The sequence below is a fragment of the Populus euphratica genome, unplaced genomic scaffold, assembly GCF_000495115.2.
Source record: "Populus euphratica unplaced genomic scaffold, PopEup_1.0 scaffold2.1, whole genome shotgun sequence".
Taxonomy (NCBI): Eukaryota; Viridiplantae; Streptophyta; class Magnoliopsida; order Malpighiales; family Salicaceae; genus Populus; species Populus euphratica.
In genome coordinates this window covers 7,929,518-7,956,460 of record NW_011499846.1, presented here as the reverse complement: position 1 = coordinate 7,956,460, position 26,943 = coordinate 7,929,518, and the positions used below count along the sequence as shown (strand labels likewise).

At 34.5% G+C, this 26,943-nt stretch overlaps 3 protein-coding genes and 1 pseudogene across 3 annotated transcripts; 1 reads left to right on the top strand and 3 right to left on the bottom strand.

Annotated features, from left to right (window-relative positions):
• Positions 1 to 472: 472 nt before the first annotated feature.
• Positions 473 to 1,721, top strand: LOC105137745 (protein EXORDIUM-like 2). Its single transcript, XM_011043588.1, has one exon. The coding sequence runs from the start codon at positions 492 to 494 to the stop codon at positions 1,560 to 1,562; it is 1,071 nt and encodes a 356-aa protein (XP_011041890.1). The 5' UTR covers positions 473 to 491; the 3' UTR covers positions 1,563 to 1,721.
• Positions 1,629 to 7,451, bottom strand: LOC105137750 (fumarate hydratase 1, mitochondrial-like; annotated as a pseudogene).
• Positions 7,452 to 14,139: 6,688 nt separating this feature from the next.
• Positions 14,140 to 16,112, bottom strand: LOC105137736 (chaperone protein dnaJ 6-like). Its single transcript, XM_011043575.1, has 6 exons — positions 15,580 to 16,112; positions 15,395 to 15,482; positions 15,209 to 15,282; positions 15,040 to 15,096; positions 14,887 to 14,944; positions 14,140 to 14,388 (listed from the first exon to the last, which is right to left on the bottom strand). Exons 1-6 carry the CDS (start codon positions 15,673 to 15,675, stop codon positions 14,312 to 14,314), a joined length of 450 nt encoding a protein of 149 aa, XP_011041877.1. The 5' UTR covers positions 15,676 to 16,112; the 3' UTR covers positions 14,140 to 14,311.
• Positions 16,113 to 21,052: 4,940 nt separating this feature from the next.
• Positions 21,053 to 26,823, bottom strand: LOC105137727 (kinesin-4-like). Its single transcript, XM_011043563.1, has 19 exons — positions 26,343 to 26,823; positions 26,076 to 26,242; positions 25,841 to 25,984; positions 25,501 to 25,740; positions 25,335 to 25,406; positions 25,030 to 25,098; positions 24,861 to 24,938; positions 24,612 to 24,743; positions 24,445 to 24,526; positions 24,205 to 24,300; positions 23,949 to 24,122; positions 23,758 to 23,864; positions 23,475 to 23,653; positions 23,136 to 23,297; positions 22,784 to 23,037; positions 22,525 to 22,688; positions 22,265 to 22,423; positions 21,439 to 21,926; positions 21,053 to 21,350 (listed from the first exon to the last, which is right to left on the bottom strand). The coding sequence occupies exons 1-19, from the start codon at positions 26,461 to 26,463 to the stop codon at positions 21,218 to 21,220; spliced, it is 3,021 nt and encodes a 1,006-aa protein (XP_011041865.1). The 5' UTR covers positions 26,464 to 26,823; the 3' UTR covers positions 21,053 to 21,217.
• Between the last annotated feature and the right edge of the window lie 120 nt (positions 26,824 to 26,943).

The window sequence follows — 26,943 nt, the reverse complement described above, 5'->3', positions numbered from 1 at the left end:
TAATTACACTTTTCCATTACTATTAGTATCATTAATATTCTCAATCTATCATACATTATTTTGAAAAGGAAACTTCGCCTTTATTGAAACATGTATAAAGCCAAATCTTTGTAGGGTCGATGATGATGGGATACGAGAAGAAGGAATTACAACAGGGAATTTAGCGACGTGTCACACGGACGGACAAGGGACCCTTGACACTCAAGCCAATCCACAATTGCAAGTGACCTCTTCTGCTTGAATGGCCATGAGATCTTGACGAGCTAATTACTCTGCTCAAATTACACAAAAATATAATGTCCGTCACTCTGAAGAAAAACAAAGAAAATTAAAGAAAAACCTTCCGAGTTATACGGATTCTGACTTTTCACTACATTAAGGTCGGGTTAGGCAACCCCTTTTACCATAATGCATACAAATTAACCCCAAACTCATCACCCTATCACTCTTTTACCATAATGCATACAAATTAACCCCGAACTCATCAGCCTATGAATAGTGCTAGCAGCTCACCAGTCTTTATAAAGGGCCATCATCAAACTCTTTTCAAGACACAAACTTGTTCATCCACAAAAACACAGAATCTTAAACCGAGAATGGCCGAAATGTTAGTCAGGTCTCTCTTCTGCCCCTTCATCATTGTCAATACCCTGGCCCTAGCAGCATGGTCGTATGGGCTGAACCAAAGCCGAAACCAACCCTCTTCCTTAGCCACCACAGTCGCGTACCATGGAGGCCCTCTCTTGACCCGACCGAGTGGCATTAACATCTACCTTATATGGTACGGGGCTTTCTCTTTGAAGGATAGAACCACAATTACAGATTTCTTTGCTTCCTTCAGTCCCAAGGGCCTTGTTCCCCACCAAGAATCCAGTGTCTCAACATGGTGGAGAACTGTCACTTCTTACAAAGACAAGACTCATACCCCAGTTTCCAGGATTGTAAGACTCGTTAAACAAGTTGGCGATCCATATTCTTTAGGAAAGAACCTCAAGCGTGCCCAAATAGGCAACCTAGTCAACAACAACATAGTAATTAGCAACAAATTACCAGTAGACTCTAACGCCATCTACTTGGTTTTGACTGCTAAAGATGTGAGCGTGGAGAGGTTCTGCATGGATTCCTGTGGTTTCCATGATAGCGTTTTGGTGACCCCTAAGGGAAGCGTGATAGTATATGCACACGTAGGGGACGCGGTGCAGTGTCCTGGTTTCTGTGCATGGCCTTATGCACTTCCAGCTTATGGTCCTCCAGGCCAGGCCCTGGTTGCACCTAATGGTGTTGGGGCCGACGGCATGGTTATCAATATTGCAACTATTCTTGCAGGAGCTGCCACCAACCCTTTCAAGTCCGGGTACTTCCAAGGTGATATCTTGGCACCGCTGGAGGCTGTCTCAGCATGTCCTGGAATATTTGGTGCTGGAGCTTATCCAGGATATCCAGGAAATTTGATGGTTGATAAATCTAGCAAGGCAAGTTATAACGCTTATGGTGCGAATGGTAAGAAATTTCTCCTTCCTGCGGTTTGGGACTTGGTGGGCTTGACCTGCAAGGTTGTTTGAAATTGAATTTAATTTAATTGTGATTTTCGAGGCCATGCTATGCACAAACTGGAAATAATAATAAAAAAAAAAGGTATTACAGAGTCGCAAAAAGTAGCCAGACTCTTCTGTATTACAGAGACGCATAAGGTCAATATCCATATGAACGTCTTTTATTTTCTTATCTAAGGGAACTACATGCCCAAAAATATGCCATTACTACTACAAGGAAATAAAAATAGCGACAATATATCACATTTGAGTAGCGTGGCTAAGATTGTTTTCCTGGAGATGTCACATCAACTAAAAGATGAATCAGCTATTCTTTCATTCTTCTCATTGCAGCAATTTGCTGACATGGACCTATTTTGATTTCCATGGCTGCAGAACTTGCGATGTGTAATGATATGCAGGATGTCAAAAACCTAGTACCCGCACATGCCATACCTTGCTTATAATAAAGCAAACAGGAGGGCTAAATATGCGAGACTACAGAGATGTAAAACATTCTATCGTGAAGCTGACAGAAGAGCGACATGCTACTGAAACATGCATGTGCACGGATATAGAGCATTGTATTACTTAACCATAAAAGCCATTAAATTACTCGCCACAAAAATATTATTTCTTTCACCGCAGCATGCAAGTTTTTCTGGTATAACTAGTCCCATCGGCCACAAACGAGGGAGGATTCCCCTTATTAACCTCATCAGTGGCTCCGGCTGCTTTTCTGAAAAATGAAAGAAGCCCTCTGGTGGGAAACCTCTAACAAAATTGTCCAACAAAATAGTGCCACTATTAACCACAATAGTTTGTACCGAGTGATTTAACATGTTGCAGAGTTAAAACAGAAAACCTTGTTGTTTGATGCTCGAAGTCTTGGGAATCAATTCTCAGAAACTGGAAACTTTTTACTAGATTGCAATCGGATGGCACGATCATTTTTTTCAGGGACCACGAGGTTATCAAATTCTTTACTGGTGAGCACTCCAAGTTTCAGTGCAGCATCCTGCAGAGGTATTTATTGTAAGATATATATTTGATCACCTCCAAAAACGACAAATGGATTAAGCACCAATAGACTTGATTTCGTAAGAATCAGTTTCATGCATCTAACAAGGCAGAAATCATTACCCCTACAATACATGCACATCACAAGGCATGAACCCAAAATATAGAGCGGAATAACTAAGATGAGTAGAAATCATCACCTTCAAAGTACTTCCCTCCTTGTGGGCTAGCTTGGCAACTGCTGCAGCTTTGTCATACCCAATTTTCTGGAATAAAGGTGGAACCATGGGTTAATATTCCACACATAAAATCAGGAGAAAATAAAACATGGACATGGTTTAGAAACTTACAGGGTTCAATGATGTGACAAGCATCAGCGACTGCAAGGCCATGCAAATTGCCAAAAGCAATGAACCATGATCAGCGAGCTTTCAGAATATCAATGCAAAATAAGTTTAAATGTTCTGTAGTTGTTGAGAACTGACCTCGTGCAGTAATTTTGAAATTATTTCCCTATTGGCTTGAATTCCCCTCACACAGTTCTTTTCAAAGGAAGCAGATGCATCCCCAAGCAATCTTAGTGACAGCCAGAAAAAGGTCAAACGCACTTGTTGAGTAAAATGGACCACATATTTAGTTTTCTCAACCAAGAGTAAAGCACAAAAGTTGAGTAAAACATCACCAATCAGTAATACAGCACAGCAGAATAATCAGCATCCTCATATCAGCTAAGAAAATGCTATTTGATTTCACATGCTATCAAGGGTCCATCACCATAAGATTTTATTGCATGCATTTAGATATGCCAGATGGGAACAAACTCATGCATCATTATGCACCAGCAGCATTGAAAAATGAAATTCTAGAGAAATTTCTTGCAAAATCTGATTGCATTCAAAATCCTTGATTGATTATGACAAAACCTTGACAAAACCTTGAGCAAGAAATATGTGCTTATTTTTTCCCATGTTTACTAATTACCAGTGACTTCAAACAGCACCCATTACCTAACCTGGCTATCAAAGGTTCACAAAGTCAAAACTAACAAACTGAACTACTTTAAGGATATGAAAGAACCATCATATCAAACTGATTTTGCCTGCTGAAGCAAAATGAGCTCATGGTGGAACATCCAACGTTAAAGCACTCTTAAGAAAAGCAATATTTGAAACCTCAATATCAAAATAACAAGGACATCACAGATCCATTAACATACATTTAGGAGGCCACTAGCGATCATTGGCTTGAATACATTTAGTTCAAAGTGACCATTTGATCCACCAACTGTAATAGCAACGTGATTTCCCATAACCTGCAACATTATGAAAAAATGCATTAATAGCTTGATTGGTTTAAAGCAAGCTTGCAGCATACCTATTAAAAATGTGAATATGTAATCTTGGTATCTGCCTTCAAGGTCAGACAAGTTCTATAGTGGATCATATGATATTTAATGAGATGGAACTGAAAACAGTAGAAATTTACCTGAGCACAGACCATTGTGAGAGCCTCGCATTGAGTGGGATTAACCTTTCCCTGAAAAAGAAAACTCAAACATGACAACATTGCATTGCAATAAAATCTTAAAATGTGCTGCTGTGAATCCCAAATTTTAAGTCACGAGCAAACAAGATGGTGTGAGATTTACAGGCATTATACTACTTCCTGGCTCATTTTCAGGAAGAATGAGTTCACCAAGGCCACATCGTGGACCGCTGCAAAGGAAAACATTGTGAGCCACAAAAGTAAAGCACACAAGTGCGAGCGGGAAGAAGTGGATTATGCAATCTGCACAGACCTTCCTAATAAGCGTATGTCATTTGCAATTTTCATCAGAGAAGTAGCGACTGTGTTGAGTGCTCCACTAGTTTCAACAAAGGTATCATGCGCAGCCTGGAAAAGAAAGGCACTGCTTTAGCATGCAGAAATATTTTTTGTAGTGATAGATATAAATGTGCTATTTTTTGAAGTGACAGATATAATTGCACTATTACAACATTAATGAAGTTGGAAGAAAAAGAAGCTACAGTTATGAGGAACTTAGAAACCAACCAAAGCTTCAAACTTGTTTTCTGCCGGGACAAATGGCAGGTTTGTTTCTTCAGCCACTGCTGAAGCTATCTTTACATCAAACCTAGATGGGAGGAAAAGAATGATGATTGTCGAAGAACAGACATGCCTTGAAACTAAATATTCCAGTGAATAAAAAAAATGCAAAAAATAATTCATTGAAATGGTTTGTAAATATTCATATATAAATTCCATGAGATTTCAAGAAAACTGGATCTCTCCAAATTCACTATTTTCTTACAGATAATAAAAGATAAAACATAGAATTAATAGAATTATTTGAGCATGGGAAATGTTGCTATAAAAAGACAGTTTCTTTCCCCTTGGGGGTAAGATGGGAGAGGAACCTTCAAAACAAAGCTAGAAGGAAGCAAACAAACTGTGATTCCTGTCTTTGGGGTGATAAGAATCACAAACATTGAAGAGGCCAAATTTCCTTTTAGAAAAACAGGGCCTTAGAAACTAAACTCTTCACCCTTGAAGCCTTACAAACCCTTTCTTGGTGTTCAATCCAGTCCCCACAGCAGTTCCACCTTGTGCAAACTGCTCAAATAAAATCTCCAGTATGTCATAAATCTGAAGATAAGAAAAGAAAAGGAGAAAAGAATAGTAGAACAAATTTTACCTAATACATGTGTTGCCAACCTGATACAAGTGGGGTAGCGTGCACATGACACAGTCAATTCCATCCTTCACCTGTAAACAAGGCAAGAATCATCAGAAGCAAGCACAAACAACAGAGAAATATGGACAAAACTACTGGATCAGAGAAAAAGATACAGAAAATAGGAACCGAATTATCAGAAGGAAGCACAAACAGCAGAAAATGAGGACCCAATGACACAGAAAGAATATCTTACTTGTGTAGTGTAGCCACTAAACTCCTGCCCAAGTGTCAATGGTGTTGTGTCTTGAGTAGGTGTGCTCCAATCTTAACATTATCTTTGAATTCAACTGACTGGTTAGAACCGACTAGTATGAGTCCATGACAGTAGTAGCAGTATAAATACAAGAAAATTTGCGAATTAATGCAAAGGAAAAGGCTGATCTCAGAATGGAGGCATGGATAGTTAAAATTTCTAGAAGATTACATGTTATTTGAAAAATATAATAACAAGAATAATTACCAAAGTACATGAATATTTGGAAATTTTGTATTATGAAATTCCATGATGTGTGAAAATAAATCTAAGAAATTGCAGATTTGACAAAAACATGCATGGATAAAAATGTGTTAGGTCATCTTCTGGCATTAAGAAGAAAAGCACTTAATAGCAAGCAAACAAACATCACAATTGCTATGGTTCATGTCCTATAGTGTTTGGAAGTGTGGTAGCGACAACTTTTCAAAGTGCTTCTTACTTAAAAATGCATTAAATAATATTTTTTATTTTTTTAAAATTATTTTTGACATCAACACTTTAAAATGATCTGAAAGCATTAAAAAAATATTAATTTGAAGCAAATAAAAAAATAATAATTTTTTTCAAAAGCTCTTTTAAAACGCAAAAATAAAGAGACAAACTTCCCACCAATGAGTGCACCATAGATAAAGGAGCAGAACAACATAGGCCATCAACACTGGAGTAGAATATGCATAGATGTAATGCCAACCATGTAATGAAAAGGCGTGATCAACAGGCATAAATTAAAGGGAATTCCCAAAGCTAAAAACATTCTATTAAATGCACTGAACACATAGAAGCAGGTTCAACTCAGCCATATTTCTATTTGCTTGCGTACAACAAAAAAAATCAAAATGTTTCCTTTCTAAAACCACAAAAAAGAAAAAAGAAGAGGAGAATAAAGCAAAGTCAAACCTTTGAATTGAGCGTAGTGTGCAAAATTTTCAGTTTTGGTATTAATCTTGAATTTATCTCCATTCCGGCTGCAATATGCATTACCCAAATAAGAAAAAGATACAACTGATAAAACTGCTAGAAATAGGTATTTAATAGTTCACATGGATGGCTTGTGCGTTAAGTTATTGATTCAAATAGAAAATGTTTAGAAATAGTAAGATTTATTAGTTTGACACAAGTCCTAAAGTAAATCATACTTACAGTAGGGAATGTGTCATCAGAAGATTGTGATCTGTTGACATGGTCATTTGGGTGCACAAACTTTTCCCCACACTTATGGCCAAGGATCTCAGCTGCTCTGTTGGCAATAACCTGGAAAGAACATCATAGAAAAGAACAAATCAATGTGTGATATCATATTGGAATGAGAAGCCAGAATTTTTATGGCATTCAGTATTAGATTAATCAAAGCAAGTCTAGTTTGCACAAGCCAAATGTATACAAGATGACTTAATCTGCACTGGTTTCAATGATCATTCAACTTCCATCTTGTTTCCATTCTAATTGGTTACAGGATGAATGTTTAGAACAGCATTCTTTGTGTGCATCAAACTCAGTATAGAACAGATGTGTTTTTGAAATCTGACTGCTAGTGTGTGCTTTTGTGTGTCGTTGAAACATAACCTGAAATACTTTTGTGTGTCGTTGAACCCTACCTTGAAATACATGATCATTAGGTATGGAATCCATTCAAGTTTGAACGTTACCAAAAAACAGATTATGGCCACGTATCAGATGACCTTCAATGGTTAAAGAGAAACAATGTCGTAGACCCTTCTGTTCAGATGTCTCAAAGGATATGCATCAGTCAGAACCAAGAGCAGAGTAAGTCCTTTGGTTTAATTTTAGTTGTGCAAGCCAAAACATTAAAAAATCAGTTTACTAACTTAGGCCAGAACAAGAATAAGCACCATTTAAGGGAGAAATCTCAGCACTACAATTTCACTATAATGGATACAGGGTGACAATATCAGGAAAATTTCCAAGGGATAAGTAGGTAAATTGTAAGGAATAAAGATTTAGGTTTCTTAAAAGTATAAGCTGATTAATTAGTCTACATTAGCACTTGAAACAATAGAAAAATCGGAAAAGAAATCAACCAAAAATGGACCTTAGCTGCGCATTTCTTGCGGATGCCAAAGGCTCGAATGATTGGTTCCGGCATTCGATCGCGCTCGCTCCTATATCAAAATTCTGCAATGATCTTTGCGTTTGTGCACCCCATAGCCTGAATTATTATTATTATTGAAAACAACAGAGCAAGAAATAAATAAAATAAAAAAAGGAAATGAAGCGAAGTGGAGTGAAAAATTGAGTGAGAGATAGAATAACGAACTTATCAGCTGGGACAAGAATGGGACCAAACGTGTCCCTCTCCTCTCTGAAGGCAGTTGAATAAGCCCTAAACCAGTTCCCATAACGCAAGGAAGCTGGAAATTGCGAGGTCGTGGATCCATTAGAGAGTCGCCGAGCCACCATATACATCTTCATTCTAATTTAGTTCATCAAGGGAGGAAGGAAGGAAGAAAGGAAGAAAAGATTTGGAGAATGTGAAGATCGAGGAGATAGCAGCAAGCTTTTTTATCGGGAGAGGGGAGAAGAGAAAAATGGAATAAAACTCGGTCAGGACAGGGATGCCATGCTACGCTACTCTTTAAGAGAAGATTTGGCACAGTGACTAAAAAATTAGTCATGAAAAATTATTTGTTTGATAGTCATGCATGTAAAACCTGCGTTTCTCATTTTTAAAAAAAAAGGCATATTATTTTGTTTAAATTTTTAAGCTCTGCACTAGTTTTTTTTTAAAAAAACCCTAGTTCTAGTTTTTTTTAAATTACGATAAAAATTACTTTTAAAAAAATATTTTATTTAAAAATATATTAAAATAATTTTATATATTTTTAAAATTTTTAAAATCTATACATTAAAATAATTTAAAAATACAAAAAAAAATCTAAACAGCAAGGTAGAAACTTAATTCATAAAAAAAAAATATTTTATTTAAAAATGTATTAAAATAATTTTATATATTTTTAAAATTTTTAAAATCTATACATTAAAATAATTTAAAAATACAAAAAAAAATCTAAACAGCAAGGTAGAAACTTAATTCATAAAACACTAAATAAATGGCAGGCGTTGCAAGTCGGGCAAAACTTTCTCCAGCGCTAAAAAAATATTCAAGTAATAATACTTCGTGATAATTGAAGTTAAATTAACTAAAACACAGCTTGAAATATAAAACTGAAAAAACTCACAAAAAAAATTATAAAATTTTAAAACCAATAAAAAAATATCAAAAATTAAAAAAAAAACTTCAAAAAATATAATGTCAAAAAATAAAATCCAAGTTAATTTAGAATATCTTAATGAACTAACAAGCTACGATATAAAATTATAATAAAAAAAATTCAAAAAAATAACCTAATAAAATACCAAAGTTCAAGAAAAAAAACATCATAAAAATTTTAAGTTAATGCGAGTTAGCTTTACCAACCCACTTTTCAAATAATCAAACAATAAAAAAAGTAAAAAAAAAATAACAAAGTTTGAGAGCAAATAATTTAACGTAACTTGATGAAATTAAAAAAAATCATAAAACAATTAAAGAAAAAAATTATGAGTTAACCTAGGCTAACTCGACCAACCCGTCATATGCGATATAAGATCAGGATTAAAAAAAAACCTCCTAAATAAGGAACTAACAAAGAAGACTCAAGTTTAAATAGAAAACATTGTGAGTAAAAATACAAGCTAACCTAAGTTAACGTAACCAATCCGCTCTCAAAATAAAAAATAGAAAGAGAAGAGGAAAAAGAACAAAGTTCAATGACAAATAATTTAATGCAAAATAATAAAATTGAAAAAAAATAATAAAATCATAAAAAAATGAGAAAACAAAATCAAGTCAACCTAGATTAAATTTATTAACCCACCGTGACAAGAGATTGAAATGAAAAAATAAACATTCCAAAGAAGAATTTAACACAAAAGACTGAAGTTAGATAAAAAAACATTAAAAAAAAATATGCAAGCTAACTAGAGTTAACTTGATTAACCTACATTCGAGATAACTCAACATAAATAAAAATAAAAAAATCACATAGTTTAGGGGCCAATAATTTAATATAAAAATATGAAATTGTTTAAAAAATCAATCTCATAAAAAAACAAGAGAAAAAAAAAATCTAAGGTACTCATAGTTAACTTGATTGACCTATCACATAGGTTTAATAACAAAATATCAAGTGATAAACTTTTTTTTAAAAAAAAAATAATTTTCAATAAAAAAGTGTCTTATTGAAACGCAGTCATGAAAAAATAACAAGATAAAATATTCAAACCTAAAACAATATAAAAACTAAGCAATGCATTCCAAACATGATGTAAAAAAAATGAAATGAAATAATAAAAGGTTAACTTAGAAAATAGAAAAAACTAACAGAATGATTAAAAAAAGTTATTGAAAAAATAAGGACTAAAATTGGATAAAAAAACTAAATAAAATTAAATATTAAGAGATAAAATTAAAAAAATATAAATCAATAAAATGATAAAAATATAGTAATCAAAACAATAAGGACAAAAAATGAATCTAAAAAACAAATGCAATAAAATTAAAAGGGAAAAATAAAAAAAAAATAATCAAGAAAAGTATAGAGCATAGAAATAGAGCAATAAAAAATAAAGGGACCAAATCAGATAAAAAATCAAATTGAATAAAATATCTATGGATAAAATTTAAAAAATCAAAACTTCAACGAGTATCAAAAGCCAATAAACATTAATTAAAAAGAGGATTGAAATTAATAAGATTACAAATTGAATAACACAAATATTCTTTTGAAAGTTTAGACGTGTTTTTCAAGAAAAAAAAAAGAGAAACAAAAAAAAGAAAAAAGAACTTTCACCACAGCCTAGCTATATCTCCTTTATGAGCATGCATCACACCAAAAAAAAAAAAAAAAACAATGCATCACTTCCCACACCACAGCAAAAGCAAGACTTTGCCCACGGCATAGTCCTCACATGCCACTTGAACGACATGGAGGCTATGACATGTTGATATGCGCATTACATGCGTTAATAATTTTTTTTTAATAATATTTAAAAACTTAAAATTGATAAGCCTTCCTTAAAAAAACCTAAATATAACAACAAAGCTAGTTAAAAAAATATCAAAACACTCTCACAAATAGCTTCTTCTTTTTTTTTGAGAATTCCAAGGTTAGTTATGTCATTTGACTTAAAAATAAAAAGGAAAAGGAAAAGCCCCTTCATACATGTATATATTTTTTTTTCTCTTTCAAGAATATGATTGTAACTCTACTGCTTATATTTAAAAAAAAACAAAAAAAAACCCTTCATTTAACTTTGTTTTTGGCTTTTGAGGGCGAAATAGCTATTATATTGTAAAAAAAACATGTCTGAGCCATTTTATCCCCCATCAATTCTACAAAGACAAATATATTCCATTGAAAAGACATTTTTGCCTTAATTACAGGCTTAATCAATTTTTTTGGGAAGGGCAAAATCATATTTACCCTATTCTCATTTGAAATTGAATTCATTTAATTTGAGGGCAGGTGGTAGCGGTTGGATATTAATAGCATATTTAGCTACATGATTGGACATGTTTTTGGTTGCTGAAATTTGAATTATTTTATTTTAAATTATTATTTTTTAATATTTTTGGATTGATGTGTTAATGTTAAAAAATAATTTAAGAATTAAAAAATATTATTTTAATATTACCACAATAATACCAAATACTATCTAATTTTTCATTTAGCATATGTGATATAGTTAAAATTACATTTTATTTTTATTATAGATTTAAAAATATCTAGTTAATCAATACTCTATGGTTTTGCATAAATATTATTAAAAATTCTCTTTTAAAATTTGATTATAAAAAAACTACAACTTATATTTTTTTTCTTAACCACTGTTTTCTAAGAATAAACATATAATAATATACCAATTTTTAACTCTTTCTCGAATCCAAAATCAAGTTATTCTCTTAAGATACAATATATTGCATAAAGACCATCACTAGAAGATATTAAAAAGGAAAAATGTTTGAAAGTATAATAACCGTTATTTTTTAAAATATTTTTTATTTTATAAAAACAAAGTTATCTGGATGCCACGTTTGCAAATGCTATGTTCTATAAAATTACAAACCTGTCTCCGAACATAAACCTAGGTGCCACTTTTCTACTACTGAATTTAAAAGAGCAAACTGCTGGAAAAGGGTTAAGTTGAAAAACAGTAGGCAACAAGACAAGAAATGAAGGACGTTCATTAACAAGTGAAACAACCAGCTCAAGTTGCAGATGTTGGGTAGAGTTGAACCCATGGAAATTCTTCTTTGTAACCCATGCAATGCCAGCCTCACAAGAGGCTTTGCATGTGTGCACGACAATGGTTGCCCAATCGAGAGAATCCACACCATTCTTTACACCGAAGTAACAAAGCAACTCAGGTAAGATCCGAGGCACCAAATACAGGAACTGTTACCTTAGTTACCACTTTAATTGGAGTTAATGCTTGAGATCCACGAGGAAAACTGAATAGTAGAACAGCACAACACACCAAAAAAGAAAAAACCAAGCGGGCTAACAAGGGCTTCAATCAAAATATAGAATAAACAAATAAATACATTGAAAAATAGAGATAAAAAATTGTTTAAGGAAGCTGAAATTCAAAATCTGAAGGACTACCACGGTAACTGCAATTAGGACATGGGCCAGAGGTATTCTGGACTAGCATTCCTACAATACCTGCTAATTTAAACAAAGGAATAAGTATTCTATAGCAAATTAAGCAGGCAAAAAGATTTAAGTAATAAAATGCAAAAAATAATGGGTACAAGAAATCAATGGTTAAACTAAAAAACTACCAGGCCATGCAAATTTAACACGCACACTATCTTAGATATAATCTTTAAAATCTTATCCAAAACCATACCGACTTCTCAAGATGTAACTGACAACAGATAAGTATGGCGTCCGGTGTAGCAAGATGAATAACATCCGCATGCAAAATGCCAACCATTTCTAGATGTACTGCAATTTTCATCTGATCATTTCCAGCACAAATGATAACTCTGGCATAAAGCGCAGTGTTGACAGATGATGTAGAATAAATTGCAGCTATGGAAATGCCAATTCTCTACAAACATGAGTCTCAGTGATTAGCCAATGTCCGATGAGGGTCAGTTTCCTCGCTTGTGCTTGAGCCCCTTAAATGTCTAAATCTTACACATTTCCTAGAAAAAATTGTTCAGTTGTTTAGGAAATATGGAGCCAGAAGGTCCATAAAATCATCCTATGAGAGGGACCCGTGCCACACTAAATGAAATGCTTATGATGGCTGAAGCAATCACTCATATAGACTTCAAATTGTATCTAAGTTTTCTACACTGTTAAGCATAGTAATCGATTTCACAATATATTAGCTCATATCACCTCAACACTTGTTCGGGGGCTTTGGCTATGCGCTGTTGGAAAGATGCCCACTATTGCCCTGTCCATAACAAAGGACCTGGAGCAAAAAAACCTGAAGCAAAAACTGTGAAGGTTCTTCACATATATCACAAACACAGGACCATCCAGATGGTAAATTAACAGGATCCAGACACGCTACAACATAGACGTTAATAACATCAGTTTACATACTAAATATTGGGTTTTTCTTACAAGATTAATAATAATTGGCGGGAAAAAAATTCAAAAGGAAAGGAAAGGAGTTTTAAAGAGTTGAAATATAGGTACTGGCGCGCCACCAGCCTTGCTAGGAAATACTTGACGCAGAATAGACCAACGATCCTTTGGCTTTTCCAAAAAACCTAGTGTTACGGGTTCTTCTTCTTCACTATCGTCTTCTTCTTCTTCAACAACTTCTTCAATCTCATCGTCGTCATCAAGTGATCGAATTTGGATTCCCTTGAGCTTTTCTATAGAATCTCCCTTCACGATCGTTGCCCTAGGCATTGTTTCCTTATCTGTTCTCGCGTATCTCAATGTACAGTTTTCAGGCAAACTACTCTGCCTCTTCTTTGGTGCTCAGTGTGAGAGAAGGGGTTAGGGTTTAGGAGTCAAAAATTAAGCTGGTGCAAATAAATTACTCCATGTAATTCTCTGATTGTTTTAATTCATACTTGAATTTTGTTTCTTCTCAATGAAGTTCCAAAATTGAATCTCGGCTATGGCCACAAATGCCAGGGGAGCATGTTAGCGGGAGCACTCTATTTTTCAAAAAAGAAAAAACTCTAGTCTCCATGCATTTTCTGAACATAAACTCGAAAGAATGAATGAAAACATGGAATCATCTCAAATGCTGCTGGACTTGTAAAAAGGGGACACGCGCTCTTTGAAAGGTTCATGTTTCAGTTTAATTATCTTTCTCGTGTATGCAAGCATTTCCTTTTGCATTCCCCATTGTAAACAATGGCATTGTTAAGGAAGTCCCAATCTTGAAATTCAAGCAAGGTAGGCAAATAGCAAGCTCACGTTTCTGATCATAAATGTGAATGATAAGATATTACTGTGATAGTTATTGTTTTGCTTTTCAACAAATTTTTATTTAAAAATATATTAAAATAATATTAAAATTTTTATTTTTAAAATTTTTTATGATACATTCGTTGATGGTGCAGAAATTCGAGAACTAGAGAACTGGAAAGAAGACCATGAACATCCAAAAGCGGGCAACCTGAAAACTGAGGTGGAAAAATGAACTATATATATATATAGTATCGGATAGCTGCCAAATAAACTTGCTACTCGTAATACTCCATGAATCAAATGAAGCAGGGCAGCATCATAAACCAGCCAATCGTGTCCTTTTTCTAGCACGTTGAAAAGTGTCCCGGTTGAGCCCAGATTTCACCCTTTCATCTTCCGTCATCATTGTAAAGCCATTTAATTAGGTGGCATAATTGATAGGATTTGAGTGGGAGATGAGTTGTAATTAATGAAGTATGAGTGGAGAATGAGTTATTAGACATATATTCCTCCTAAATTTATGACCATTATACTCTCACTCTTGCCTATAAATAGGCAATGCATTCAAGCCAAATTTTTATTTAAAAATATATTAAAATAATATTAAAAATTTTATTTTTAAAATTTTTTATGATACATTCGTTGATGGTGCAGAAATTCGAGAACTAGAGAACTGGAAAGAAGACCATGAACATCCAAAAGCAACCTGAAAACTGAGGTGGAAAAATGAACTATATATATATATAGTATCGGATAGCTGCCAAATAAACTTGCTACTCGTAATACTCCATGAATCAAATGAAGCAGGGCAGCATCATAAACCAGCCAATCGTGTCCTTTTTCTAGCACGTTGAAAAGTGTCCCGGTTGAGCCCAGATTTCACCCTTTCATCTTCCGTCATCATCCCCATTAACAGAGCTTGAAGATCCTCCAGAGTGCTACCCTCCTCCTAGCAAGACAGCACCGCCAAAATTTCACCATAAATATATAACTCATTCAGCAAAGACATTGATGATCTGTCATCAAACAAAAATATGAGATTACCTTTGATCTCACATTTTCCATCATCAAAACCATTTCTTGCATGAAATCACAGAACCCCTGTTTCCAACTCCCAATAGTCAATTCAACATCCATATTGTAATCCATGAAATATTTTTCTAAAACGAAGTGAATATTTGAAGAAAAAACATGATTTCAAAAAAAGGCTCACTTCATCATCGTCGTCTCCAAGAAAACCCAGCATTCCAGCATCGTAAATTCTCTTCTTTCCTTTATCAGATAGCACTGATAACACATGAATCCATTATCAGCTACATATCCACCAAAATTTATACATCTTTAAGATAAAATTGTACTAAATTCACGGTTTCTTTTTTATTTTGGGTAATGCCAGGACCTGAATAAGCCTCTTGAATTTGCTGAAACAGCCTTTTGGCTTGTCCAGCAGCCACTTGGTCTTTCAGCCACCTGTCTGGATGCCATTTCTTCCACACACAAAAATCCCATAGAAATCAAAACATGCACTGTGTAAAGAACCGCGATAAGTCAGCGAACAAAAATATCACAGACATAAATACGCACCAAAGCGAGTTTTCTATAAGCATCACGTATCTCTGAATCAGTAGCTTGTTCACATAATCCAAGTACTGAATAATAACAAGGCCCTACTTCAGACATTTTCACAGGCACAAGCAGCAGTAGTAATGGTTATCTCGGCTTTAATTTAGTGACTTTTGGATTTATTTTTTGCCTCTGGAGCTATAAAGATACCGATAGAAAGGGAGATTGACTGAGAGATACCTCAGAGATGGTTAGAGTGTTTGACATGAAAGAGCATGCGACATGGGTGGTTCTTCCATAGAGTTTTTCGTTTTATACAAGGAAAGAGAACCGAGAGATCATAGAAGGTTCGGGAGACTTCTTCTTTAATGAAGTTTGCTTGATATTTGGAATGCTATCCCACCAATTTGCTGGTTTTGGACGGGAGATGATGGCCGCAAATTTATCATTGATTCATGGTAGAATTGTGTGTGGTGGTCCGAGGCAGATGATGGTCTGTGGCTGACGTTCACTTGGAGGTGGAAAGGTCTCATTTCAAGCATAGGCAGGCCACCTCCGCTACAGTTCTGCCTTTAATTATGTTAGTTGAGTATTTGAGAAAATCCAAAAGAAAATAATTTAAATTATAAGTTTTATATTCTCTTCTCCTTTTTATTTTAACACTGAAAATAATTTAAATTTAAACAAACAATGTGAATTATTTTATCACTGAATATTTTTATTATATTTTTGAATAAATACTTTTTTGGAAATATATAAATTTGATTGTTAATTGAATAAAATTGCTTCGGTATATACCTTTTTTTTTAAAAAAAAAAACTAAACAGTTTTGTATAAAAGTGAAGGATGTTGGGTGAAAATCAAGGCGGTCCCTCTACTTTTGAGATTTAGCCGAATCAAACTCTTTACAAATAATTTGATCAGTACCATGTATCTCTAATAAACCCGGCCCGAATAAAAAGGTGGATCCAGGATCCGGGTAATCAGGGGCTGGACTGGGCCCAGGCTAACACAAAAAGAGCCACGGAATTAGCCGGGAAAAACCGGTCCACCTGGAGGATCGTTCTTGGACCGGTAGACCTGGGGAAACCCGGTTCTTTTTTTTTTCCCCAGGAAAACGCCGTTTTTTCATGAGGGGTGAAAATCCCTAACAGCCACACTAGTGACCAGATTTCCTACTGGGATTCTCCTTTCTTCTCCCGTTTCCCCCTAACTCAAATCTTTCAATTGAAGCTTCTTTGATTTTCCGCTCTTTGCATCTTGAAACTGATTCTTCATTATCCATCTTTGACGGTGCACACCCAGAAACCAAGAAAATGAGCCGAAGTTTCTAAAAGAAAGAAAAAAGGTTCGTAACAATGGAGGACAGCATGTATAAACACGGAGAGAGAGAGAGAGATAAGTGTGTGGTGGTGAAGGCTGTGCATGAGAAAGAGAAGAGAAGGGAGTTTATCTCTTTTCCTGTGTGTTTCTTTTTGGGTACCTAAGAAAAGCAGTGGAATGAAGTGTACTCATCAGGTTTGGAGGAATATGCGCTTTCGGAAAGTAGGGTTTTTTGAATCCAAAAAAAAAAAGTTTTGTATTTAAAATTAACGGTCACAATTTTTAATTAGAAAACTATGTCGTTTGGTGGGGATTAGCAGTGCCGTTGTAGTCGGTTTTGATTTTGGAGATATGGGGTAGGGACAAAATGCGTGCCAGCCCATATGATAAGACCATATCACACCAAATTCCAAAAGATTGCATGAACCTGGTGGGCTAGCAGCCAGGAGATCTATCTAAGTTCCAAACCTCCAAAATTCCCATGATTGGATTGGAATTCTTACAAAGATACTCTACTATCTTTGAATTGATAATGTTTACATGAGTTGATTCAGTCGATTTAGATTAATTTAAAAGATTTATAATTATACAAGTTAATTATTGAATCAAATTATTAAAATTATTAAGATAAATTAATTAAATGTTTTTGTTAGGCCAACTAGATGTTGGTATTGACTAATTCGAGACTATAACGATGATTGGAATATAAGATTTAAAAGAATTGAAGACGTAAAATGTCAATGCATTGCATTTTCGGAGGGAGTTCAAGAAATTCTTTGGAAAAGGAAAAATACTAAAAAGAAAAGTAATTTAGGCTGTGTTTTTTTTTAAAAAAAAATTTTATATTTATTTATCATTATAAAAGTTAGTAAATAAAAAATACTTTCTAATTAAAAAAAGTTTAATTAACAAAAAATACTTTCTAATTAAAAAAAGTTTGGTTTACTTTTCAAAAAAGTATTTTTTTTAAATTTAGATGAAAAATATTTTTTAGAAGTTGTGAAAAATTTAGAAATGTTATATTATTTGCTAATTATATCAAATTTAGTCATAGTCTTATAAATTTTGTTTTATATATATATATATATATATATTATCTTGAATATTTATTTTTAAATTTCATCTCTTAAAATTTAATTTTTATATTAACTTTAGTCCTTATTTTTATAATCGTTATTTGGTTTTTTTCTTATTATTTTTTCATTGAAATTTTTTATCTATTAAATTTGATATCCATTCTTTTAATTGTTATTGATTTTATTTAAAATAATTTATGAAATGTTAATTACTATTATTTTAATTTCTTCCTATTTTTTATCTTTTATTTTTTAGATTTGATTTCTATTATTTTGATTATTATTTATTTTATTTGAGATAATTTATGAAATTATATTTTCTTTCAATTTCATTCTCATTCAACCTTTTAATTTGTAAGATTTGTTCCTCGTTATTTTAATAAACTTAAAAAAATAAAATATTAATAAGTTATTTTTCATTTTATTTTTCATGATATAGTCAAATACTAGAAAATGTTTTCTAACTTATTTTTCTAAAATTTATTTTCTTGAAATTTATTTTATAAAAAAAATATTTTCCAAAAGAATCTTTAGAAAACAAAATAAAACTTGACCAGTTAAAAAAAAAGCTTGACAGGTCAAATAACAACACCCATCAAGGCCTTGTATAATAAATAAATATTCAAGAAATGTACATAAAATACAAATAATTTATTGTTAAATATTCGACGTGCAAATAATTCCATTGAGTATGAGTATAATTAATTCCATTGGGTATGGGTATATTTTTTATTTAAAAATATATTAAAATAACATTAACATTTGAATTTGGTGGTAATAACTTTATTATAGAGTTTTTTTAACAAAATTTAGCCGGATCTAAAATCCATCATGATTTGATCTAGAGATTTCGTGTTCTATCTTGAGTTTTATGACATGATGAAATTCAATTGATATTTAAATATTGTGTTCAAATCAATTTATTATGACGAAAATGGCAACACCATGAGTTAGTGGATTGTTAGAACTTAGAAGTGGTGCTACGGGTTGTCAGGGGCAGGACAGCAAATAATATTTTTATAGTTATGGTACGTTTGTATATTATTTATTACGAAATTGAACATTTTTTAATATTACAATGTTTTATCCTCAATAAAGCTTTTCCCACGAATTTGTTAAAAATTAAAAAATATTTTTTTTCAAAGGTATTATTGCTAAATTAATTTTCAATTTTTCATTTATATATATAAGTAGTGTTAATATTGTTAATTTTTATAAATTTGCATTCAGAAACATGTCTATAACATAGACGGAAGGTACACTCTAATATTAGATATAATATTTATACATTATATCACTATTAAATTATAACTACTTATCCCCAGCAAAAAAAGAAAAACAATTTCTTATAACATTCGTAACTTTTATAAATAAAATAAAAATAAACCTCATTTTTTATCCCCAGCAAAAAAAGAAAACAATTTCTTATAACATTTGTAACTTTTATAAATAAAATAAAAATAAATATTTAATCCATAAACTATTAAATATAAGATAAAAACAGTAAATAATAATTATATATATTCAAGTTGATTGAATTTTAAAAATCTTAACCCATCATTCAATATATAATATCCATGTTTAATGTATTTTTATTTAGTATTATTCATAATATTCATATTATCGAGTTGAATCAAATTAATAAATAATTCAAATATTACATGACCGGTTGGTAAAGGGATGCCTGAATTGGATGTAGAGAGGTGCAGAAGATATCTATGTTCATAGACAGGGTAAAGCCTGAGAATATCCTACTTGTGTCAACTAAAAGGGGCGGCACTGACACTGAATTTGCGGCAAAGATAGGGGATTTTGGTTAGGCGAAGAAAGCAGAGAAGAACGAGAAAAGGAAGTCCGATCCTTATTTCAGAGGGACAGATTTGTATATGCATCGGAGTCAGTGGTTGATCATGTCCAGGAGGCTCCCTCTGACACCTGGGCTCTTGGATGCATAGTTTTCGAGATGCTTACAGGGAAGCCAGTTTGGGATTTGAAGCCTGAAACCACTATTGAAGGAATCCTGAGAAAGACTGGTGACGAATTGCCCAAAATCCCTCGAAGGATGGGAAAGATTTCTTGAAGGGATGTCTAGTGAGGAAACCCGTGTTCAGATGACTGCTGAGATGTTACTGTATCATCCTCGTGTTAGGATTAAGCAGCTGCACATTGGTGGACTTCTCAGATGCAGGAATGGACTCCGCAGTCACATCATTCGGTGCAGACAATGAATTCAGGGCTTCCTCCTGTTCAGAAGGGTTCTTTATCTTCTTGCGGAAGATGCAGAAGAGAGTTTCAGTGCTGCAGGTTCTACTGTTATCACCAGAGATATTCTTGTATTGGAACCAATATCACAGGTTTCTTCGTGGCAGCGCCCTCTAATCAACACCATCCCTGCTGGCTCACAGGAGTGTGACATAAATCCAATTTTTCTTGTCAAATAGGAGTAGCCAGAAGTTAATGGTGAGAAAATTCTTTCATTTTTCCCCGGAGTTGCAGAAATTATAGGCTTTACATGTTGTCAATAACTGTTCAGATTGTAGTTCTCTTAATCATTATTTCTATTAAGCAATGAAAAATACAACTGATTATTGTTCTCTGCCGGCACCATCTTCATGCACCCTTGTGTTTTTTTTTTCTTTAATTTGATGTTGCTATTAGAAGGTTTAAAGCAGATGGTTTAACACAATCATTCCAGTTCTGTCTTTTCACCATCTTGTTTTCTTTTATGAACCATCCTTCATCCTTTTGTTTTACCGGTAGCGTCTTCGTACAATACAAGAGGATCAGGGGAGAGCAACTTGTCAAGTCTCTTGAGCTATGGAGTCAACTTCAAAGGTCTAGTTTGACTCCATAAATGCAATCAAAATCACAGCTAAAATCCAGTTGAACTAGGACCCTTGATCTTAGAATTAAAATTTTAGTCATTGAAATCAATTTCGAGTATACAATGTTTCACATGAAGAGAGGTGGTAATATGGAATCTGAAAAAAACAAAAAAAAAAAAAATCTCTCTCGTCAAATCCAAGCAAGTCAGGAAATAAATCTCTCGTCAAATCCAAGCAAGTCAGGAAACATCTGGTGAGCTCGCCGAAGGATGACAACAAGCAACTGGAATTATTGCTGCATTAACTATATTATAAACAATACAGTGGCTAAAAAAAGGGAACAGTGTAAAACTTTCCTTCTTCGCTCAGAAGGAAAAAAAAATAAAATCAAAGTATATAAATAATCTGCAATCCCCCCCAGGAGGGGTAACTTTCCTACTTCCTATTTGCAATCTTGCGTTTCCCGTCAGCTGGAGCAGCATGCCTTCTGTTCCGTTGCAAGGGAACTCCAACTCCATTTGCTAGCTTTCGTGATGGTGAAGGGCCTAGCAAGGGATTCAAGTTCTTGCTGCAAAAGTTGAAACTTGTAAGAGAAACCTGCTAAATGAATTAAATGAATGAATTTGAGACGCAATTATAGATCACATCTACAGTACCTTAACTCTGGATTCTTTGCTGCTTTTGAAATTGCTTTGCTAGTTTTTGACTCAATCCCATTTTTCATGCTGGTAAACTTCGACTGATTGAATTGCCATAGAAAATCAGGTTCTGATGAATCACTGGTGGCAGCATCAATATCATCCACGTCGTCATTATTAGCAAGATTGAGCTGGCTGTTACCCGCTAACATGTTAAAGGATTGTTCTGGGTAAATTTTTGAAGAGTCTGAAAGATACTTGTGGTAAAAGGCATCCGGCAAATTGCCATTTTCGGCTTCCCAACATCCTAGAGATTTTTCAACCATGTTTACTGCATCTTGTTTGTTTACCATTACTTTATCTACCCACTCACCCGAGGCCATTTCCTTCTCATCCTCAGCATAATTTAGACTAGGGCTAATGACTGGAGGCCACGGAGGTGAATTTGCTAATATCTCATCAAGATCAAAGCTTTGTCTCTTCTGCCTCAGAGTAGATTTGTGAACCTGAAGAAGCAGCAGCACATCACAATTTATAGGAACCAAAACAACTGAACGGGTATAAAGAAAAGGAAGAAGAAAGGAATCGACCCTTTAGAAATGTAAAGGAAACCTGACTATCAATGGTCAACAATCTTCTACACATTTTAACGCCCAATCCTATTCATAAATGCATAAATTCTAGCTACTCAAATATTTGATACTGTCATAGATTTTATGCCAAATAAAACAAAGTGAAACATGTAGCTGTTGTCCATGGTTTCAGCACTTAACACGAACTACAATTTTGATTGGCTTTATTTAAGAACTGTTTCAACCAACAATGATCGGAAAGGGAGGCTTACCTCTATGTTGCCCACATCACCCATTGGTTGCCGGAAGAGATTGATATCATTTGCATCTCTGTGCCGATGGTTAGAATTTGATGGTGATGATTCACTTCCTTTTCTTCTGTGTTCCGTTTCCCTCTCTTTTTTTGCTAATGCTGCCTTTTGATTAGCAATCTGCGGGGATGAAAAGTTTTAATATAGATTACATTAAATTGTGCTCCATGGTTAAGATGAATGTTATGGAAAAATCAGAAAGGGGACAGAGAATGCAATACTTGTTCTTTGAGTTCTTTAACATCTGTACTGCCCTTGTTAACCTGAGCTGCACCAAGTTCCACAGTGGCTACCCTCTCAGCAAACTTCAATGTACTAATTGTTTCTCCTAAAGCATCAGGCTCAGGGCTTATGTGAACAAACATCAGTGTCTTGGCTTGCCCTCCTGAAAGAAGAATTTCATTCCAAAGCCATAATCATTTCCATGGAGAGAAAGAAACAGAAAAACACTAGATTGAAAAATGTTTACTTTGACCGTACCAAGAGAGTCCTGGAGCAGTTGTGTAAGTTTACTATTTCTATAAGGTACATGTGGATTCTTCTGGGCAAGGGAAGCGATGACATCGCCCAAAGCTGATAGGGATTTGTTAATGTGTTGTGCTTCTTTTAGTCTGTCTCCTGTCACTTCAGATTTGTTTACTCTTTCACTCCCTGCCAAATCAACGAGATGCATACAGCCACGGAGAATAGTTCCGGATGCTAAGTCTCTTCCTTGAACATGGACAGTCAGGCAACTACAATTCACAAAAATATAAAAATATAAGTCAGCAACACCAGAAGTCACTGCTCAGAGTCATTGCAAACAGAAATATATAAAAGAACAAGTAGTCACCTATGCGAGCGACTACTACGATCATTAAGGGCTGTTGCACCTACTGCACGATTCCTATGTCCAAGGTTCATTAGATCAATAACATCATGTGTTGATGATACAGGAATGATGTTTGCATCCGGTACATTCAGACCTGTTTGCGAACTGTTACGAATTTCTAATGTGTCAATAAATTAAGGATTACACAATCTACTCTTAACTGTATAGAAAACCAATGTCTGAATGACTTCTCATGTCTTTAATTTTTAATTTAGGTAGTTTTGGTAATAGCAGTAGCTGTTCATGCAATCCAGTTCATAACTAGTGCTTAACCAGGAAAGAAGATTTCGTAAAGGATATCTTTTGTTACTTCCATCAGTAACAAGGAGATCCCTGACTTGCTCATTGTAAATCTCTATCATTTGTACAGCAACATTGTAGCAGAAGGTGTCTTTCCTTTGCTCTGCAAGAAGAAACAAATCACCCAATGCCCTATAATTTACACCTTTGTTTTTCTCACTGAGATCTTTGGGCCCTGTCTGCAAACATGAATTATGAAGTTAAGAAATTTTGCATATTTTACAAATAAACATCAACGAAAACAAATTTTCTCATTCAAGACATGCCCAGTTTCTCTTTTTACCATGGTGTATGTTTTTCCTGATCCTGTTTGACCATATGCAAATATGCAAACATTGTAGCCATCAAGAACAGACCGGATTAATGGCTGCATATCAGAGAAGACCTCCGCTGCAATGCAGTGCAAGTAAAAGTGTAAAAAGGAGTGTTGATTTGCATTAATCAGAATAAATTCTAAATTAAGAGCGAACCGACCTTGAGTAGCACATGGTTCAAAGACTTTATTGAAGCTAAAGGACTTGTATCCTTTTCCGTGTTTTGACGCGGTGCTAATAGTAATATTCCCATCTTCCATGTTGTGCACAGTGCTCAAATCGTTTGATTGTCCAGACAAAAATGGTCTCACTCGACAATAAACCCGAATGCTCCCTGGTCAAAACAAATATTAGGGCTTATATACATTGTAAAGAAAAACATGATTCCTAATCTCGTGTGGGAAAGAGTAACTGACCCTTTAGGTCCTGCACTTGATTGTATAGCTTACGATTTTCCTCGAGAACCTTATGGTAGCCAGAAGCAGCATGAGCTAGACCATGGATGTGCATCCCTACGTTGAAAGACAAGAACTCCAAACTTAGATAGAAAGAATGCTTAATCAACTTTGCCCCCTTTCAACAGTCATGCTCATCCACTAAAAAGGAACATTCCTAAATAACCAAAAGAAAAATCAAATTTCTTCCTGAGTACCTACCAAGACTGTTAAACTCCTCATGAAATTTCATTTGCATAAACTGCATACCAGCTTTTGTTGTACTAAGTGTGTTTTTTAATTCCTGCAGCGCGGAATAATTAGGAGGAGCACTCTAGTTTATTAATCCGAAAAAGAAAATAGTGGAAAAGAATTACAACCAGTCGTACCTGAATATCTCTTTGTTGTTGATCGAAGATCATTTGCTGTTTCTGGGTTTTATTTTTTAATTCCTCCTCTGCAATTTGGTTTTTATGAAAGCATTCCTCTTTCTTTATCAATTTGACATTTTTGTCTTCAGTCTACATGATTTCAATAACAGACATGAACCCCTTAGAATTTATCCTACAATTAAAAGCATCATAGGCTTAACACTGGTAGTCCTTTCGCTATTCAGTAGATGAAGACTAAGAGATTACCCTTTTATTATCACAAGTAGATTTCAGCAACAACTTGTTTCCCTGAGAGATGGCTATTTCTTTAGGAGCTTCCTTTACCTATAACATACAATAGAGTTGCATAAACAAATAGTTAGACAAATAATTATCTTCTGCAAACTCATTAGTTTTGAATGATAAGTTGGCATACCATATCATATTGGCTTGCAATGCGATTCTCAAATTCCTCCACAACCTTACTGAGCACTGATTCCACCAACTATTGCAAGCAGAGAACATGTAAAATCAACGTTAGAGGTACTTGCAAATTCTAAGGGTTGGTAGTATTTGAGGTAAGCAAATTTGGGTTTTAAGTTTTTGAAATTGAGGAAATGCGATCAACAATCAACACATCAGCAAGTATTCTATACCGAGGCAGATTGGCAGCCTCAAGACGCGGGTGTGTTCCTCAAAATGTTAATATAATGCAGCAGCAATGAGCGCATAGATTCTTACCATTGGAACTTCTTCTGGCTTCTTATCCAACAAAACAGCACGAACAAGCATGCTCAAGGAACCAGACCCAGACTAGAAATGAGGAGGAAAAAAAAAATTAAGACATAAATCTGAAGCTGATTGAGCAAGCAAGTTTTTGAATTTAAATTCAGTTAAGCTTACCAACCATTTTATTAGTGTACTCAAGATCACTGGACAGAGAGTTGAAAGTTTTTCCATTTATTGACAAGTTCCTGGATAAGGAGTTCATGAATGGTTCCGAATTTTTTCTTACAAAAGACTTGGCTGACACTGTCGGTTTTACATTTCCACCAAATTTCCAAATCCCATTTCCACCAGTTTGTTTCCATTCGCTGTATGATTTAAGTGCCAAAACAGTATTCACAACCCTCGCCGATTTTCCACCCTAGGAAATACAATATAATGAATCAGAGTTAAACAAATCAAGCTCTCCATATCTAATTCCAAGCAAAGCATCACTCGAATATAGTAAAAGCAATACATACTTGTTCCAGATCAGATGCCTCAAAATTAGGAATCCCCAACTCCTGTACAGCTACAAGGAAATTTCTTACATTTTCAAAGTACTGAAATGCAGATAATGCTGCTCCATCGGGTATAAGAGCAGCGTCGCATGGACTCTCCACGACCTAAAATAATTAAAATTTAATTAATCACTAATGTCCAACAATTATTATTTGGAAGAAGGAAAAAAACAGAGAGAAGGAAAATTGGCATTACCTTAGGCACACCCCCAGGTTGTATCTTATTGAGAGCATTGCAAAGAATGATTCCACTTCTCAATCCAAGCCTAAACTCTTCTTCAGACGGCTCTGCTGGCAAATCTTTAGCTGCAACCACTCCTACCATCTTTCTCAACCACCCGGCAGCTTCATACCTTCTTGATGCTGACAGCAAGAAATCTCAACAAAATTAACACTTCCCGTAGACAATTCCGAGAAAATGAATTGTTCTATTGCAATGGAAAGAAAAAGGAAAAATAACTACCGGCTTCTTCAGCTTTCCTGGACTCCAAATCGAGATCTCCGAGTCTATTACCATGTTGCTGCAGCACATCCTCCACTACAGACGCCACCGAAAAAGACAATGTTCCTCCTTCACCAGCCATTCTGTCGCAAATTAATGTTACGTATGCTGCTATATATTTCCCACTTTCTTACTACCAAACCGGTCTCTATTTTAGTCTGTTGGAGCTGAAACAAACTGAAAAAAAAAAAAGCAGAGATAGATCGGAGAAGAGAGGTATAGAAAAGGACGGGAGGAGGAGGAGGACGTTCGATGTATATTTTTTAAGAGGTTAGTTTGATCCTAAAACCTCTAGAGAGAGAGATATCACATTCTCCATTAGCTTTTTTTTTCTGCTTTTCAGTTTTTAGTTTTCCTTTTTCTTCCTTCGTCTACAAACAAAGAGAGCTACTCTCCTCCTCTCTCTTTTTATGACTTTGCTTTATAGATGGATGGTATCAGTAGTAGACTCTCTCTCTCTCTCTCTCCCCCACTGCCCACTTCACTCCTCCTAAGCTACTTCTCCCGCACCTGTCTCCGAACCTCTAGGCTTCTAAACACGATCACTGCCATCGTGCTTCAG